Source organism: Ptychodera flava, chromosome 1 (assembly GCF_041260155.1).
Source record: "Ptychodera flava strain L36383 chromosome 1, AS_Pfla_20210202, whole genome shotgun sequence".
Classification (NCBI taxonomy): domain Eukaryota; kingdom Metazoa; phylum Hemichordata; class Enteropneusta; family Ptychoderidae; genus Ptychodera; species Ptychodera flava.
In genome coordinates this window covers 59,180,086-59,199,257 of record NC_091928.1, presented here as the reverse complement: position 1 = coordinate 59,199,257, position 19,172 = coordinate 59,180,086, and the positions used below count along the sequence as shown (strand labels likewise).

The 19,172-nt window shown below is 37.5% G+C and overlaps 3 protein-coding genes across 4 annotated transcripts in view; all 3 read left to right on the top strand.

Annotated features, from left to right (window-relative positions):
• LOC139142043 (zonadhesin-like) overlaps positions 1-5,242 on the top strand; it is a 30,372-nt gene extending 25,130 nt beyond the window's left edge. The window contains exons 31-36 of the mRNA XM_070711840.1: positions 967-1,206; positions 2,163-2,408; positions 2,920-3,159; positions 4,086-4,279; positions 4,615-4,786; positions 5,188-5,242. Of these exons, the coding sequence (XP_070567941.1) occupies positions 967-1,206; positions 2,163-2,408; positions 2,920-3,159; positions 4,086-4,279; positions 4,615-4,786; positions 5,188-5,222 (1,127 nt within the window). The 3' untranslated portion in view covers positions 5,223-5,242. The remainder of the gene's footprint in view (positions 1-966; positions 1,207-2,162; positions 2,409-2,919; positions 3,160-4,085; positions 4,280-4,614; positions 4,787-5,187) is intronic.
• Positions 5,243-6,719: 1,477 nt separating this feature from the next.
• Positions 6,720-12,744, top strand: LOC139146127 (hyalin-like). Its single transcript, XM_070717558.1, has 10 exons — positions 6,720-6,948; positions 7,594-7,827; positions 8,267-8,497; positions 8,911-9,144; positions 9,671-9,904; positions 10,330-10,563; positions 10,961-11,197; positions 11,335-11,568; positions 11,993-12,118; positions 12,623-12,744. Exons 1-10 carry the CDS (start codon positions 6,726-6,728, stop codon positions 12,742-12,744), a joined length of 2,109 nt encoding a protein of 702 aa, XP_070573659.1. The 5' UTR covers positions 6,720-6,725.
• Positions 11,341-18,234, top strand: LOC139142028 (hyalin-like). 2 transcript variants are annotated; one of them, XM_070711824.1, is made up of 10 exons: positions 11,341-11,568; positions 11,993-12,225; positions 12,623-12,855; positions 12,999-13,232; positions 13,658-13,891; positions 14,290-14,523; positions 14,666-14,899; positions 16,332-16,565; positions 17,468-17,699; positions 18,095-18,234. In XM_070711824.1, the coding sequence occupies exons 4-9, from the start codon at positions 13,031-13,033 to the stop codon at positions 17,587-17,589; spliced, it is 1,260 nt and encodes a 419-aa protein (XP_070567925.1). In that variant the 5' UTR covers positions 11,341-11,568; positions 11,993-12,225; positions 12,623-12,855; positions 12,999-13,030; the 3' UTR covers positions 17,590-17,699; positions 18,095-18,234. The 2 variants fall into 2 exon arrangements, with proteins under 2 accessions (XP_070567925.1, XP_070567934.1); XM_070711833.1 differs by lacking the exons at positions 17,468-17,699; positions 18,095-18,234 and adding exons at positions 15,326-15,558; positions 15,957-16,190.
• Positions 18,235-19,172: the final 938 nt, after the last annotated feature.

Here is a 19,172-nt window from a genome sequence, read left to right as displayed (position 1 = left end):
CGTATCACTGTTGTTTGAAAAGATTTGCCTTTGATCTACATAACTCAATACATTTAGAGGCACGGCAGATATCAGTAGATTTACTAGTTGGAGATTATCAAAACCTAACATTGACCGATTTAGAAAAATATACCAGGTGACATTATGCTATGAAGCTAGATTGGACTGGCACTTGATATTGGCACAGAGTACCATAGCCAGAGTGGCAACACTTGCATGCCTTTTGTTTAATGGTCGTCTCGGTAGACTATTGGCTTTTCATATTAAAGTGAGCTTCAAAGGTGTTAAACTTTTTGGAGGCTTTGTTTGTGGTTGATAATTACACGAGATTATGCGAAACATACGACGAGATGGCATCGTACTGCCAGTCGCGTAGCAACCATAGTTACTTTGTGAGCTCTCAGGCCAGAAACACTGCTTCACGCCAATCAAAACATAACACGCCAGCAGTTTCATAAACATGTCCTTTCTTGACGCAAAAGACGTCAAAGACGGTATGACTGACCGTAAACCATTGAGTAAAACCAGACAGTATCGATAAAAGACTTTGAAATTTGGTTCAAACACACTCATTATATATTCATAAAAATATGAGAGGAATTTTTAAAACGGTAAAACCCACTTTCCTGAAGTTCAAAACACTCCCGTTTTATCCAGCACATCCATTCCGATCAGCACCACACGACAACAGCAACACAAACTTTGTCGAACATACTTTCGCTTAACAATTGGTAAGAATCCGAAAATTACCGAAGGGTGCATGGTCGGCACTCTTCGGAAAAGAGAGCCAACAGTTTCGTGAGGCGAGGCAAACATGGATTGCTTACGTAACCGCTTCACGCCTTAAACAATAGCTGTTGCCACTCTGTCTATGATGTTACTCTGTGATATTGGTTAATAATTTCCAGCGACGGCTTTGCATGTGCTTTACCAACTGTCATTCAAATATTCTGTTTGTAAACTCAGATGACGCGAATCCAAGCATAACCTGTCCCGATGATATGGATGTCCTTGACTGTAATGGAGATGGCGAAGCAATCTGTTGGAAAGCCCAGGAGGTAAATGATGATTGTGGAATTGACAGAATCGAGTCGACCTATGACTTGTATCAAACCCTGCCACCTGGACAGAACACCGTGACAATGACCGTGTATGATTTCAGCGGAAACTCTGCCACTTGTGAATTCGATGTGAACGTGAACGAAGGTCAGTAGGCCTAAATAGTGCTGTGTATTTCGTACAATTAAACATAACACGATTGGATCTAATTTGGGATAATTGGATAGTGAAGTAATGTCGGTTTAATCTGCAAATGTTACCTTATCTGCTTTTCTCATTAAGCAATGCACTTGTTTGTATGAATACTTTGTAATATTGCAACACTTTTGAGAAAGTTGAAAAATATATCGATCTAATTCTCCCAAATTAGTTCCAATCGTGTTAGATACTTACTTCAAAATTTGTAGCTGGATTTCATCTGGTTTGAAATTTTTAATTTTCTTAGAAAATTGTGAACTTTCGAATTTCAATTCATGAATTTACTCATATGCGACCGCGAGTTCAATGTTTTCGTTTACGAACCGCCAGAGCATTGAGTGATTACAACTTGAACAAAGTTCATTTTACCGCCGAATCCTACGTAGTAGCCGTCACTGTGCTTTTGATTTGACAAGTCAAGTTGGATACATCAATTAAGTATGGATTAAGAGTTCAAAAGCTCTAAAAACCTATGTGTGGCAACGGCGATACATTATGTCAATATGTTGCTTGCTATCTACAGTCTAGATACCTGCTGAACGTAAACCATTTTATTGACAGCATAAGCGAATCAAAGAAGCTCTATGATATGCATTTTGTTATGATATTATAGCCTAGTTACCTTCTCCGTAACAATGAAAGTAAGGCCAAATAAAATTTGTGTTTCTGGTAACCCAACCTACCAGGCAAATTCACCGAATTCAAAATGTTTTAGTCAATTCTCTAAATTTCACGGTATTTTATGGATATCAGCCACCAAAAAGAAACATTTCCTCACTCTGCCATCCTGAATTTCGGAGGCATGTTACTGGAAATCGGCATTTTTGATTGGCCATAGCATATACAAGATAACGGAGATAAACACCAACAGTAAAAAACAAAGTACTCTTTCATTTACATCACAGATAATGAACCACCGATGATTGACTGCTTGTCAGACATCACGGTCTTAGACTGTGAACATGACGGAGAAACAGTACCTTTCATGATTCCGCAAGCTATGGACAACTGTGGTGACGTCACTGTGTCATGTGATCATGACGAAAGCGGGGTGTCAGTAACTTGTGGCTCACCCGTCCAAGTCACGTGTACAGCAACAGATACTTCTGGTCTTCAAGCCTCCACGTCTTTTACTATATATGCAGTATGCGGTGAGTGATGGTATAAAGAACACATAATCCAAATTACACATGACTTGGCGATTTGTGTAGAAGTAATAATTCTTTCAATACCAACGTGGTGATTACTTATCGAATGATGGGTGTAAAATATCTCGTCGAACCGCTATCATGTTGATTTTTAAGTTTTAGTGCAATATACAACAAACGTCTTAATTTTATTTTTACATATTACGTTTTATCGGCCGAACATATCCTCTTAAGTGACGGTTAACGTACATGCCAATGACAACCAGTGGCACAATATTTGAAATGCTATAGGCTTACCAATAAAACTGCTGACATGTGTAATGGTATCTATAGGTTTATCAATAAAACTGCTTACATGAAATAAATAAATATTTCTTTATTCCAAAATCGGTTCAAACAGCACAATGATATCATTTATTGATGTTTTTTTTTTCCATATCCAATACCATTCTGACTTGAGTTGCTTTAGTATATAGTTAACTTCATTCTAAATGAGCTTACGTTACAATTACAGACACCAACCCACCAGTGCTCACTGGCTGTGACGATGTTAGCGCCAATGACGTTGACGCTGACGGTGAATATGTAGATTACACCAAACCCACTGCTACGGACCGAGAATGCACAGCTTCTGTGACCTGCACTGAGGAACCAGGTAGTCTGTTCGACTGTGGCCGAAATGAAGTCGTTTGCACGGCAGTAGACACATCTGGGAACACTGCTTCATGTTCGTTTAATGTTCATGTTCGTTGCGGTAAGCCACCTAACTGTTATTATTTGTTAACAAATAAATACTCTTGGCTTGATAAGTTGATTAAATATTAGTTGTCTAATACAGCAATGGTTAATTACACATTAGATACCTATTACATTAATGGTTGATGACACATTAGTTACCTAGTACATTAATGGTTGATGACACATTAGTTACCTAGTACAGCAATGGTTGGTTACACATTAGTTACCTAGTACAGCAATGGTTGATTAAACATTAGTTACCTAGTATAGCAAGGGTTGATTACACATTAGTTACCTGGTTCCGCAATGACTGATCGTTAAACACATTGGTTACATAGTACAGCAATGGGTTTAAAGATACTCTGTGACGACCATTTATATAGTTAAACTACCAATCATAGGCATTCTGACTTCAATGTAAAAATAAACTGATACACTTAGTCTTTGCATTGATCCTGAAGAACAAACTCCGTCGTTGTGATGGCAAAACATTTATTAATATTGATGCTGTCATTTATGAGAGGACGCCTTGTGCAAAACTTATGGAATATTAACAGTGCGCTGTACATGGCTCAGATAAATGTTCACTACTTTGTCTTTGTTGGTATCAGTTTTGCTACATCAGGTACTAAACATAAAAGGTCTTCGAAGGGAGAGTTGATATCCTTAAAAAATTATAAGGCAAGACTTCCAAAACGCGACGACCTTTGATTTTGAAGCCTCGCAAGTGTAGTAATAAATTTGAGTAAAAGTATATAGATGCTTAAGGGAGCCATAGAGCCTTAGGCTTCTGTGTGTTCTTAACAGGGAAAGTTTTAAGAATTAATTTAAAGCAAATTTGAAAATATCGGTTCCGTAATCATTATGAAACTGAAAAACTGAATTACAGTACTATGTGGAGGATTATCTAACAAATACATCTCTGTGATATCTAAAATCCAGTCGGTGCGTGCCCACCGCACAGTCACTACAGCGACTGCATGTCTGCATGCCCCGAAACGTGCCATGGTGAGCGGTCCTGCTCAGATGAGCCTTGTGTTGAAGGCTGTGAATGTGAAGATGGCTATGTTCTTGAAGAAGAATTGTGTGTTCCAAGAAATAGCTGTGACTGCGTTGTCATGGGTGAGACGCATCCTGTGAGTATAATCACACCTTCCGATAAAGTAAATGGCGTATTTTTTGCTATTTACCTTTCTGTTGTCATGAAATCTTGAAAATGTCAACAATTGACAGCCAAAATACCAACAGAGATAAAATACAAATACTTTCAAACCCCACAATAAATGAGCAACATTCTCGAAAACTGCTTTCTAACACACTTGCACGCTTTTTCGTATTCCCTTGTGTCCAGAAATGTAGTCAGGAGAATGTTTCACAAAGTAACCCATCTATAAGAATGGTAAATCATCCTAACAATATTGTGAACTTCAAGATGTTGCCAACATTTATAGTGTTTGACTTTAATCTACAGCCGGGAGACATATGGACCAACCCAGATTGTTCAATTACTTGCGAATGTCACGACGATGGCACGGTTGAATGCTACAACAGTGAATGTGATGAATTGGAAGTCTGCACTTACATTAATGGTTCATTTGGCTGTTTCTGTCGCTATGGTAACGACAACGATGGAGAATGTTCTTGTAAGTCCCTTATTAACATACCCAATACATCAGTCGAGTGTAGTGAAATATCATCCACTAAACACAGCAATATTTGTTATTTGAAACAGTCTCAATTATATCATGATTGCAAATTCTTGGTGTCTCTTCAGCTCATTTCCTCTTGTATGAAAACTCTCGAAGCAAAAGTGATTATCTTTCTGAAACCAAATTAATTGTGAAATCAAATGTACTTAAAACACAGACATTTTGCAATCGTTCGTCTACGAAATGAGAAGGTCAGACATTTATTTGAACATCTGACACGCTGCAATGTTTACGTTTTAGCGTTCAATAGCTTCAAGAATCGAACCACTTTGTCAGCTGTTTGATTTTATCCGATCTAAGTAACACATTGTCTTTTTTCCTTTACGTCTAAACAGTACCTTGTGATGGTAAGACACCAACATTTCTCTAATTTTCCAGGAAAGTACTCAATCATACCGTTGCAAATTGACATTAATGCATTCTGCATCTGCATGTCGTGACAATTATGCATGAAAATTTGCACTCATTACCAGTATCACCTCATATGCATGTCTCAACAAAGAATTGGTCGTCAAATGGAAACTTTGCGTGAAAGTCCCGAGAGCTAGGGATTAAAATGTCATTCAGTGTTAGCGAAGATTTCTATCCTATTGCTGGACTATTACTTTACAATACATATTTAAGATGAAGTGTAACGTGAACCAAACCGATAATTGAGTGCTCTACACAACTGCAATTACTTCTCAGCCCACGTGTATTTAAATGTCTTTAATCCCACGCTCAAAATTATATAACTAACCTTGGTAAACCAGCTGAGCATTCATTTGGTGTAAACATGATCTCAGTCATGATAAATAACATAAAGGTGAACTTCGATCTCTAGTAGCTGCACATTTTAAATGCAAGGGATTTATTATACTACTTCCCTAGTTTTAACGCGATTGAAACTAATTTTGGATAATTGGATTTTCATATTTTTCAAATTTCTCTAAAGTGTTAGCTGTGTTATAGCTGAATGTTGAAATACATGTACTACAAATTACTCATAAAAACAAGTGTGCATTGTAAAAACAAAAGCAGATGAGATTACATATGTAGATTAAATCGGCATCACTTCACCATCGCATTCTCCCAAATTAGTTCCGATCATGTTACTGTAAGAAATGAAAGAAATGATTTGATGCCAGTGTAACATTCTTTAATGTAATACCATTACTTTAGGAGTCTAATTTCCTTAATTGTTTCAAAGCAGCCTAGCCTGTGATGCCCAATACATTTGTAATGGTAACCTCTTCCCTAATATATTCTGGTGAAAACAATGAGTCAGTTTACTCATACCTCTAGCAGTTTTTAACGGTGCTTACAGATGAAAAATTTAATGACGCGATAACTGTCGGCTATACCATAGAGTTCATTCAAAGATATTAAAATTATACACTTAACTTTAATGATATTTTTTAAATTTCTTGCACAAATTTTAATAAACCTATACTCATTTTTAAGTGGAAGGGTATTGGAAGGCAATTTCTTCAGAAGTTCAGAAAATGTGATTAAAACCCTCACTGATAGTAATGATTTAACACGCTATGAAAATGCAACCCCCTATCATACACGATGTCCATGTTAAGATTGCAATTATTACTTTAAAAATGGACGTTAGGGTCATCATTTTCTTAATCACTTCTTTGAAATTTTAAAAGCTATACTTCATATAAATGCCGGTGTCAAATGCCCGAGTTGCCGGAGGATATATGGCTAATGGTGCTTTCTTAATTTTCTTCGGGAATATTTCTTTCGGTAACTTTCACAAATACAACATCTATAATATTTCCATGTTCTGATCAAGGACATGTTTTGTTTACATTCTATCAAATCATGAAATAATAATTTTTGATGCATTTATTTTACATCTCTCTTCTAAGACACGCCACCGATGATAAAATGTCCGGTTGACATGTCTTTTGTTGATCACGATGGTGATGGAAGCGTGACTGTATCTTACACGTTACCAAATGCCACTGATGATTCGTCAGATGTTACCGTAACATGTGACCAGGAGTCTGGGACAAGCTTCACTGTTGGAACGCACACAGTAATCTGCATAGCCTTTGATGCTTTTGGAAACACCGATACGTGTACCTTTACAATAACAGTGTGTAAGTATATTCATTCAGTACATATCATTCACGAATTGGAAGATGGGTTGATCTTCTTTCGAAATGCAATGAGATGGCACTTAACAAATATCAGGGATATAGTTGAAGGCAGTTTATATAATAACAGTTTACAACATTTCAATAACTATCATTTGTTTTAGAATACAATTTACAAATTCAATATGGCTCCCAAGGCCCAACCACGACCTTTAATCATTTAAAGAATTTCCTTTTTCTTTTTTGAGAAAGAAAACCTTAAAAATATGTGAATGTTAATCCAAATGTTAAATCTTTCATGAACGGCACAATTCGAATTTTTCAAAGTCCTCCCCCCTTCTGAAAAGTCCTGGTCTTAGCGTAAATCTAGCAATTAAATTACGGAATAGCGATATTCTTTCATCTCTCATCGGCTACATTTCCATGTATCAGTTTTCAAGAGAAATTAGATGTTAATGTATGTTGAGTATTTTACCTATGTAGTGAACCTGGCGTTCACTGGTAATAAAGATAAAAGCAAAATATCTACATAGTTCACCACCTTAATCTTCAGATACTTCACAGAGTAGGGGTAAATGCGTAATAAAAAGAAAGTTAAAGTCGGGAAAATGGGTTTAATATAATGTTTACAATGATGCATTATTTCAGACGCAGGAGTGATGATCACTTGTCCGGAAGACATTGAAATCGTAGACGAAGATGGTGACGGCAGTAGCGTTATAACATACACGATACCAACGATAAACGAAGATACGGCCAATGCAACAGTGTCATGTGATCCTCCCTCGGGCAGCTCAGTGGGTGTAGGGTCACACACAATTACATGTGAAGCTATAGACATTTCAGGGAGTTCAGATACATGTACTTTCGTTGTAACAATATGTGAGTGTCTTTTCCTTGTAATGGCTGATGGCTACATGCATGCTCCCTCAGTGTGAATCACGAAGGTGATATACATAATAACTAGATATTTTAAGAGATTCATAAACATCCAAAAAATTTCACCACCAGATTCATAATCGTCAAAAGAAGAATGTACCTACTGTGAATCTGAAAATCACTTTGAAAGCATGTATCGTACAATACATGGTTGCTTCATCGCAGTCCCGAATATAGTTTAGACATAGTTAAGCTGTCCAGCTCAATTCAGTGATACTGGATTTTGTAGAAAACGTTGCACACGTGGCTGCTCTCGCCTTGGTGAGCTAGGGTATTTGAGTTGTGATGACAAACCAAGAAGCTTCAATAAGACTAAAATTGATTGCTGTAAAGCGTAAACGTGATGTTGATTATATTGGCTAACTTCTACTTTCTTTTACAGACGAATTACCTGAAATAACGTGTCCGGTAGAAATGGAAATCGTGGATGAAGATGGTAATAATGATGTGGTTGTCATTTACACTATTGACACCAATGCCAACTCAGCAGATACTACTGTTACATGCAATTTTCCGTCCGGTTCTTCATTTGCGGTTGGATCACATACTATCGAGTGTACAGCTGTGGATTCCTTTGGAAACACTGCAACGTGCACATTCAACGTCATTATTTGTAAGTTCGCCACTGAATTATCACATGTATAATGCATAATAATCACTGCGTCACGCATCAAACAGGCTGATAACGTACAGCATTTGTTACGAATGGTTAAGGGATGCTAATGACCTAAGATCCTTTCCATTATCAGTTTTGTTTTCGTTGATACTTTGTGTCTGACGTATCTTACGTAAAGTGTGTAAAGGGAGCCTGAAAAGGGAATTCTTTTACTCGTACACGTTATTTACGTCAATGCTATCGTATTGACTTTGTTTATTTAATCAAACCGATAAATATATATTTTGAAGGCCTATGGTGTACACATCACATATAAAAAGAACATAAATAAAGCATAAATCCTTAATATAAAGCATAAATCCCTGCATCTCCGAGTCACATTGACTTTCCCTTTATTGACATACATATAGATGCACTACCGGAAATTACATGTCCCTTCGACATGGAATTGGTTGATGTCAATGAAGATGGAAATGAGGTTGTCACTTACGAATTGCCGACTCCAAACAATGGGTCAGCAGCTGCAACGGTGACCTGCGACATTCCCTCTGAATCTCCGCTGAGTGTCGGTGAACACACCATTACCTGTACCATTACAGATGCCTTTAATAACTCGGCAGAGTGTAACTTCACAGTCACGGTCTGTAAGGAACACTTTTTTATTTCTCTCCATGTGTAGAGTATAATGCGTGCTACGAATGAGCTTTGTTGGTGTCCAGATACCAAGACGACATGGGAACAACCTTGAGACTCATATTTGCATGAACTGATTCTGCTACGATCTGTCAATCCGCAAGATGCTTACATATATCCACGCCTTGAAGTAGAATATGAATCAAGAAATCAATTCTTTACGGGGGTAAAATCATCTTTTGATTCAAATTGTTTTTTGCTTCTTTGACGAGTGATTTACTGTGTCCAGACGATCCACCAGCTTTTTTCTCAAATTCTTCCATGGTCTTGCCAAGAAGATCTTGAGTATAACGATTTTTTAGTCAGAAGACATAGACAAGTAGTTTTACAAAAACATAAAGGGTAGAATAGATCATGGAAACATTAACAGTAACTTTACAATCCAAATTTTCTCTCAGAAAGATAATATAACTACCACCATACTGATTGTACATGTTAGGGATGGTTTACATTATTTGATTTGTATCCCGTGAACAGATGCACCACCAGATATTTCCTGTCCTGAAGACATGGAGTTTGTAGCTGACTCTGCTGATGGCCAAGTGTCTGTCATTTACACAACACCATCACCAAATGCAAATACAGCCGATGCCTCAGTGACATGTGACAAACCATCAGGAACACCACTCGGTGTTGGTACTCATATAATTACCTGTACGATCACTGACGCCTTTGGAAATGAAGACACTTGCAACTTCACTGTTACTATTTGTAAGTACCGGTATACGGTATAAATCAGAGATTTAACTCATGTCATCGTGTTTACGTCAGAGGTTTATTTCTATGTAAAAATATATATAACTGACACAATCATCATTGTACAACACAGCATTTGGCGAAGGCCGTGTTGCTTTTCACGAATACTGAGAGTTCAGACAATACCGTCTGCATTTTTCAAGTATTATTTGTTAAAGAGACGTTGACCTTGTGAAGCAATTAGGTGGTTCGAGAAAAATTAAAATATTCATATTAGCAATTAAACTTACTAACAAAATGTATATTTTAAAGTACTAGTTGTAGTCAAAACAAACGTAAAAGGTGTAGTAAGTGCCACACTTTGCCATGAACGTTTAACATTTCTCAATGTATCATGGAAAGTACCTATTGTCAATGAAATCAATGTCGTCTCAATACAGATGCACCGCCAGACATTTCTTGCCCAGAAGACATGACATTCGTAGCTGACTCTGCTGATGGCCAAGTGTCAGTCATTTACACAACACCATCACCAAATGCAAATACAGCCGATGCCTCAGTGACATGTGACAAACCATCAGGAACACCACTCGGTGTTGGTACTCATATAATTACCTGTACGATCACTGACGCCTTTGGAAATGAAGATACTTGCAACTTCACTGTGATTGTTTGTAAGTACAGATGTCGGAAGTACATGAATACAATATACATGAACTGGCACATTCTTTCCCTCATGCCTTGCTCCCGAACAGTGCTTCTTTTTAAAACATTACACTGAATGCTAAAATTTTGCTGTAATTCCAACGTCCCTTGTCCTTTATTACGGTAGAAATTAAATTCATGAATAAGTGGAATAATCTCGATTCTTCCCACACACTGCCATGCTTCTTAGTTGATGTGTTCCCACAAGATCCCAATAGTCTCACTTGATGATCACACCTTTAAGGTAGTGAAATGATAGTACTGTTTCCTCAATTAGTTGGACTTTATCTGTGCAAGATCCGTTGTCACTCTGATTTAAATGATTTATCTATCTTGTTGCCTGCTTAATTTCGCTTTTGCTTACAGGTCCTCCTCCAGAAATCTCATGTCCGGATGACTTGGAGTTTGTAGCTGATGCAGCCGACGGCCAAGTGTATGTCACTTACACACCACCAACGCCAAGTCAAGACAAACCAGGTACTAAAGTGACATGTGACATCCCATCTGGAACGCTATTGGGCGTTGGTACTTATAACATCACATGTATCATCACAGATGCCTTTGGAAATGAAGATACGTGCTCTTTTACTGTTATCGTTGTAAGTATTTGTTTATATTATTCTTTCATTTTAACATTGAATATCTTGATGGAGTTTAAATATCTAATATTACTGTGTTGATAGATTTTTAGATATTAGACAGAATAGCATCATCAGTTTAAATTTTTTCTTCCAATACAGATGCACCACCGGATATTTCCTGTCCTAAAGACATGGAGTTTGTAGCTGACTCTGCTGATGGCCAAGTGTCTGTCATTTACACAACACCATCACCAAATGCAAATACAGCCAATGCCTCAGTGACATGTGACAAACCATCAGGAACACCACTCGGTGTTGGTACTCATATAATTACCTGTACGATCACTGACGCCTTTGGAAATGAAGACACTTGCAACTTCACGGTTACTATTTGTAAGTACCGGTATACGGTGTAAATCAGAGATTTAACTCATGTCATCGTGTTTACGTCAGAGGTTTATTTCTATGTAAAAATATATATAACTGACACAATCATCATTGTACAACACAGCATTTGGCGGAGGCCGTGTTGCTTTTCACGAATACTGAGAGTTCAGACAATACCGTCTGCATTTTCAAGTATTATTTGTTTAAAGAGACGTTGACCTTGTGAAGTAATTAGGTGGTTCCAGAAAAATTAAAATATTCATATGAGCAATTAAACTTACTAACAATGTTATATTTTAAAGTACTGAGTTGTAGTCAAAACAAACGTAAAAGGTGTAGTAAGTGCCACACTTTGCCATGAACGTTTAACATTTCTCAATGTATCATGGAAAGTACCTATTGTCAATGAAATCATGTCGTCTCAATACAGATGCACCGCCAGACATTTCTTGCCCAGAAGACATGACATTCGTAGCTGCCTCTGCTGATGGCCAAGTGTCTGTCATTTACACAACACCATCACCAAATGCAAATACAGCCGATGCCTCAGTGACATGTGACAACCATCAGGAACACCACTCGGTGTTGGTACTCATATAATTACCTGTACGATCACTGACGCCTTTGGAAATGAAGATACTTGCAACTTCACTGTGATTGTTTGTAAGTACAGATGTCGGAAGTACATGAATACAATATACATGATCTGGCACATTCTTTCCTCATGCCTTGCTCCCGAACAGTGCTTCTTTTTAAAACATTACACTGAATACTAAAATTTTGCTGTAATTCCAACGTCCCTTGTCCTTTATTACGGATAGAAATTAAATTCATGAATAAGTGGAATAATCTCGATTCTTCCCACACACTGCCATGCTTCTTAGTTGATGTGTTCCCACAAGATCCCAATAGTCTCACTTGATGATCACACCTTTAAGGTAGTGAAATGATAGTACTGTTTCCTCAATTAGTTGGACTTTATCTGTGCAAGATCCGTTGTCACTCTGATTTAAATGATTTATCTATCTTGTTGCCTGCTTAATTTCGCTTTTGCTTACAGGTCCTCCTCCAGAAATCTCATGTCCGGATGACTTGGAGTTTGTAGCTGATGCAGCCGACGGCCAAGTGTATGTCACTTACACACCACAACGCCAAGTCAAGACAAACCAGGTACTAAAGTGACATGTGACATCCCATCTGGAACGCTATTGGGCGTTGGTACTTATAACATCACATGTATCATCACAGATGCCTTTGGAAATGAAGATACGTGCTCTTTTACTGTTATCGTTTGTAAGTATTTGTTTATATTATTCTTTCATTTTTAACATTGAATATCTTGATGGAGTTTAAATATCTAATATTACTGTGTTGATAGATTTTTAGATATTAGACAGAATAGCATCATCAGTTTGAAATTTTTTCTTACATTACAGATGCACCACCGGATATTTCCTGTCCTAAAGACATGGAGTTTGTAGCTGACTCTGCTGATGGCCAAGTGTCTGTCATTTACACAACACCATCACCAAATGCAAATACAGCCAATGCCTCAGTGACATGTGACACACCATCAGGAACACCACTCGGTGTTGGTACTCATATAATTACCTGTACGATCACTGACGCCTTTGGAAATGAAGACACTTGCAACTTCACGGTTACTATTTGTAAGTACCGGTATACGGTGTAAATCAGAGATTTAACTCATGTCATCGTGTTTACGTCAGAGGTTTATTTCTATGTAAAAATATATATAACTGACACAATCATCATTGTACAACACAGCATTTGGCGGAGGCCGTGTTGCTTTTCACGAATACTGAGAGTTCAGACAATACCGTCTGCATTTTTCAAGTATTATTTGTTAAAGAGACGTTGACCTTGTGAAGCAATTAGGTGGTTCTAGAAAAATTAAAATATTCATATTAGCAATTAAACTTACTAACAATGTGTATATTTTAAAGTACTAGTTGTAGTCAAAACAAACGTAAAAGGTGTAGTAAGTGCCACACTTTGCCATGAACGTTTAACATTTCTCAATGTATCATGGAAAGTACCTATTGTCAATGAAATCAATGTCGTCTCAATACAGATGCACCGCCAGACATTTCTTGCCCAGAAGACATGACATTCGTAGCTGACTCTGCTGATGGCCAAGTGTCAGTCATTTACACAACACCATCACCAAATGCAAATACAGCCGATGCCTCAGTGACATGTGACAAACCATCAGGAACACCACTCGGTGTTGGTACTCATATAATTACCTGTACGATCACTGACGCCTTTGGAAATGAAGATACTTGCAACTTCACTGTGATTGTTTGTAAGTACAGATGTCGGAAGTACATGAATACAATATACATGAACTGGCACATTCTTTCCCTCATGCCTTGCTCCCGAACAGTGCTTCTTTTTAAAACATTACACTGAATACTAAAATTTTGCTGTAATTCCAACGTCCCTTGTCCTTTATTACGGATAGAAATTAAATTCATGAATAAGTGGAATAATCTCGATTCTTCCCACACACTGCCATGCTTCTTAGTTGATGTGTTCCCACAAGATCCCAATAGTCTCACTTGATGATCACACCTTTAAGGTAGTGAAATGATAGTACTGTTTCCTCAATTAGTTGGACTTTATCTGTGCAAGATCCGTTGTCACTCTGATTTAAATGATTTATCTATCTTGTTGCCTGCTTAATTTCGCTTTTGCTTACAGGTCCTCCTCCAGAAATCTCATGTCCGGATGACTTGGAGTTTGTAGCTGATGCAGCCGACGGCCAAGTGTATGTCACTTACACACCACCAACGCCAAGTCAAGACAAACCAGGTACTAAAGTGACATGTGACATCCCATCTGGAACGCTATTGGGCGTTGGTACTTATAACATCACATGTATCATCACAGATGCCTTTGGAAATGAAGATACGTGCTCTTTTACTGTTATCGTTTGTAAGTATTTGTTTATATTATTCTTTCATTTTTAACATTGAATATCTTGATGGAGTTTAAATATCTAATATCACTGTGTTGATAGATTTTTAGATATTAGACAGAATAGCATCATCAGTTTAAATTTTTTCTTCCAATACAGATGCACCACCGGATATTTCCTGTCCTAAAGACATGGAGTTTGTAGCTGACTCTGCTGATGGCCAAGTGTCTGTCATTTACACAACACCATCACCAAATGCAAATACAGCCAATGCCTCAGTGACATGTGACAAACCATCAGGAACACCACTCGGTGTTGGTACTCATATAATTACCTGTACGATCACTGACGCCTTTGGAAATGAAGACACTTGCAACTTCACGGTTACTATTTGTAAGTACCGGTATACGGTATAAATCAGAGATTTAACTCATGTCATCGTGTTTACGTCAGAGGTTTATTTTTATGTAAAAAATATATATAACTGACACAATCATCATTGTACAACACAGCATTTGGCGGAGGCCGTGTTGCTTTTCACGAATACTGAGAGTTCAGACAATACCGTCTGCATTTTTCAAGTATTATTTGTTAAAGAGACGTTGACCTTGTGAAGCAATTAGGTGGTTCTAGAAAAATTAAAATATTCATATTAGCAATTAAACTTACTAACAATGTGTATATTTTAAAGTACTAGTTGTAGTCAAAACAAACGTAAAAGGTGTAGTAAGTGCCACACTTTGCCATGAACGTTTAACATTTCTCAATGTATCATGGAAAGTACCTATTGTCAATGAAATCAATGTCGTCTCAATACAGATGCACCGCCAGACATTTCTTGCCCAGAAGACATGACATTCGTAGCTGACTCTGCTGATGGCCAAGTGTCAGTCATTTACACAACACCATCACCAAATGCAAATACAGCCGATGCCTCAGTGACATGTGACAAACCATCAGGAACACCACTCGTGTTGGTACTCATATAATTACCTGTACGATCACTGACGCCTTTGGAAATGAAGACACTTGCAACTTCACTGTGATTGTTTGTAAGTACAGATGTCGGAAGTACATGAATACAATATACATGAACTGGCACATTCTTTCCCTCATGCCTTGCTCCCGAACAGTGCTTCTTTTTAAAACATTACACTGAATGCTAAAATTTTTTGCTATATTCCAACGTCCCTTGTCCTTTATTACGGATAGAAATTAAATTCATGAATAAGTGGAATAATCTCGATTCTTCCCAGACTCTGCTATGCTTCTTAGTTGATGTGTTCCCACAAGATCCCAATAGTCTCACTTGATGATCACACCTTTAAGGTAGTGAAATGATAGTACTGTTTCCTCAATTAGTTGGACTTTATCTGTGCAAGATCCGTTGTCACTCTGATTTAAATGATTATCTATCTTGTTGCCTGCTTAATTTCGCTTTTGCTTACAGGTCCTCCTCCAGAAATCTCATGTCCGGATGACTTGGAGTTTGTAGCTGATGCAGCCGACGGCCAAGTGTATGTCACTTACACACCACCAACGCCAAGTCAAGACAAACCAGGTACTAAAGTGACATGTGACATCCCATCTGGAACGCTATTGGGCGTTGGTACTTATAATATCACATGTATCATCACAGACGCCTTTGGAAATGAAGATACGTGCTCTTTTACTGTTATCGTTTGTAAGTACTTGTTAATATTATTCTTTCATTTTTAACATTGAATATCTTGATGGAGTTTAAATATCTAATATTACTGTGTTGATAGATTTTTAGATATTAGACAGAATAGCATCATCAGTTTAAAATTTTTCTTCCATTAAGATGCACCACCGGATATTTCCTGTCCTGAAGACATGGAGTTTGTAGCTGACTCTGCTGATGGCCAAGTGTCTGTCATTTACACAACACCATCACCAAATGCAAATACAGCCAATGCCTCAGTGACATGTGACACACCATCAGGAACACCACTCGGTGTTGGTACTCATATAATTACCTGTACGATCACTGACGTCTTTGGAAATGAAGACACTTGCAACTTCACGGTTACTATTTGTAAGTATATGGTGTACGTCAGAAATTTAATGCATATGTCACGCTCGTAGTTGGGGGAATTATGAGTTGGTTTATCAGTCACCAAAATGTTGATTGTAGCACTATTCGAGATGGCTCGTGACACGCCTCGTCTTTAGTTCTGATTTGTATGTCTGCCTAGTGTACATAATCTAAAAACCTATATACCTTTCCTAAACTTACATAACTACAAAAATTATCATCATCATCCAATGGTCCTCAAGTGAAAATCCCCCCCGTCTTTGATTGTTTCTTAAGATTAAATAAGATCACACCATGGAATATCCCGTACTTGATTGTTCTCATTCAACTTCTACCAATAATTTATTAAAAGTATCACACTATCTCCCATCCCCTTCTCGTACGATTTTGAATTAACCTTCACATGCCTTGGCCACGTGAGGGACGCTCCGAGATAAAATCTCTACAAAATCTCTACAAGGGAGGGCGTTACACATGCCACTGTGTTTACGTCAGAAGTGTATTTCACAATAATAATGTATATTGACGACATATTTATCACAGTAAATAAGGCATTAGGCAGTGGCCGTGTGCCTTCAGCAAGTAGTGACATTTACGTCATACTGTAATGTCCGTGATTGTTCAAGTTATATTTCGCAATATACATTGAACTTGTGATGCACTGAGACAGATGTTTCACAAACACTGGCATTTTTCACATGGGTCCATGAAATGCATTAATATTGTAAATTGTTTAGTGTAAATTTGTTGTCAAAACAAGCATAAAAATTGTTGTAAACACTGAACTTTATGGTCATTTTGTTTTTCTGTTTTAATTATATTTTCGTAATGGCGATCCTTTTAAAATGTTTCTCTTTTTTATTTGGGTAAAATTGACCAATACTTGTTTCTTCTACGATCAGATGCACCACCGGATATTTCCTGTCCTGAAGACATGGAGTTTGTAGCTGACTCTGCTGATGGCCAAGTGTCTGTCATTTACACAACACCATCACAAATGCAAATACAGCCAATGCCTCAGTGACATGTGACACACCATCAGAACACCACTCGGTGTTGGTACTCATATAATTACCTGTACGATCACTGACGCATTTGGAAATGAAGACACTTGCAACTTCACTGTGATTGTCTGTGAGTAATAATTTGCAAAGATAAAATTCTCACATGATAAATGACAATTAAAATATTTTAACCATGAACTTTCAGTGTAATTATTTTTTTCCTTCATTGTCAATCGTTCAGTGCAGTTTATTTTCGGAAAAATAAATATGTATAACATCGTTCGTACGACAGATTTATCATTTGTTTGTGTTGTTGGAGAAGCCATATGATATCAATTCATGTAACCTTACATCTGTTTTGACTATGCCGCATTTTCTCCTCTCCGTCAACATACTTTCTGGCAACGTGGACAAAGTACAAAATTAATTTCATTCGGTCAACACTTTGCCAGTGTTACGACGGGAACACTTTCATATATGTCAAAGAAATATATAATATTTTCTGTTTCTTTCTTCTCAATACAGATGCACCTCCAGATATTTCCTGTCCTGAAGACATGGAGTTTGTAGCTGACTCTGCTGATGGCCAAGTGTCTGTCATTTACACAACACCATCACCGAATGCAAATACAGCCAATGCCTCAGTGACATGTGACACACCATCAGGAACACCACTCGGTGTTGGTACTCATATAATTACCTGTACGATCACTGACGCATTTGGAAATGAAGACACTTGCAACTTCACTGTGATTGTCTGTGAGTAAATAATTTGCAAAGATTAAATTCTCACATGATAAATGATAATTAAAATATTTTAATTATGAACTTTCAGTGTAAATTATTTTTTTCCTTCATTGTCAATCGTTCAGTGCAGTTTAGTTTCGGAAAAATAAATATGTAATAACATCGTTCGTACACAGATTTATCATTTGTTTGTGTTGTTGGAGAAGCCATATGATATCAATTCATGTAACCTAACATCTGTTTTGACTATGCCGCATTTTCTCCTCTCCGTCAACATACTTTGCTGGCAACGTGGACAAAGTACAAAACTAATTTCATTCGGGTCAACACTTTGCCAGTGTTACGACGGGAACACTTTCATATATGTCAAAGAAATATATAATATTTTCTGTTTCTTTCTTCTCAATACAGATGCACCTCCAGATATTTCCTGTCCTGAAGACATGGAGTTTGTAGCTGACTCTGCTGATGGCCAAGTGTCTGTCATTTACACAACACCATCACCAAATGCAAATACAGTCGATGCCTCAGTGACATGTGACACACCATCAGGAACACCACTCGGTGTTGGTACTCATATAATTACCTGTACGATCACTGACGCGTTTGGAAATGAAGATACTTGCAACTTCACAGTCACGATTTGTAAGTATTAAGGATGAAATATCTCTTACTGTATACTTAATAATCTTAATTAACTTATCTCTTACTATATAACTTTTCTTTCTTATGACTGCCTTAAAGAGAGAAACATGTCCAACAGTTTCACTTGTTGATGGCGTTTCTAAAACCATTTTCACAGGCTAAGCTGCATTTAACAGCTAGTGTGTCAATTTTATGTTCTGTCCTAATATCT

Bases quoted from the DNA above. Each gene is read 5' to 3' on its own strand.
- LOC139146127 (XM_070717558.1), top strand. From the start codon at position 6,726: ATGATAAAATGTCCGGTTGACATGTCTTTTGTTGATCACGATGGTGAT. The intron at 11,198-11,334 runs GTATTTGTTTAT...CTTCCAATACAG, and splicing joins TTTTACTGTTATCGTTGTAA to ATGCACCACCGGATATTTCC. The intron at 11,569-11,992 runs GTAAGTACCGGT...GTCTCAATACAG, and splicing joins CAACTTCACGGTTACTATTT to ATGCACCGCCAGACATTTCT.
- LOC139142028 (XM_070711824.1), top strand. From the start codon at position 13,031: ATGGAGTTTGTAGCTGACTCTGCTGATGGCCAAGTGTCTGTCATTTAC. The intron at 13,233-13,657 runs GTAAGTACCGGT...GTCTCAATACAG, and splicing joins CAACTTCACGGTTACTATTT to ATGCACCGCCAGACATTTCT. The intron at 16,566-17,467 runs GTAAGTATATGG...TTCTACGATCAG, and splicing joins CAACTTCACGGTTACTATTT to ATGCACCACCGGATATTTCC.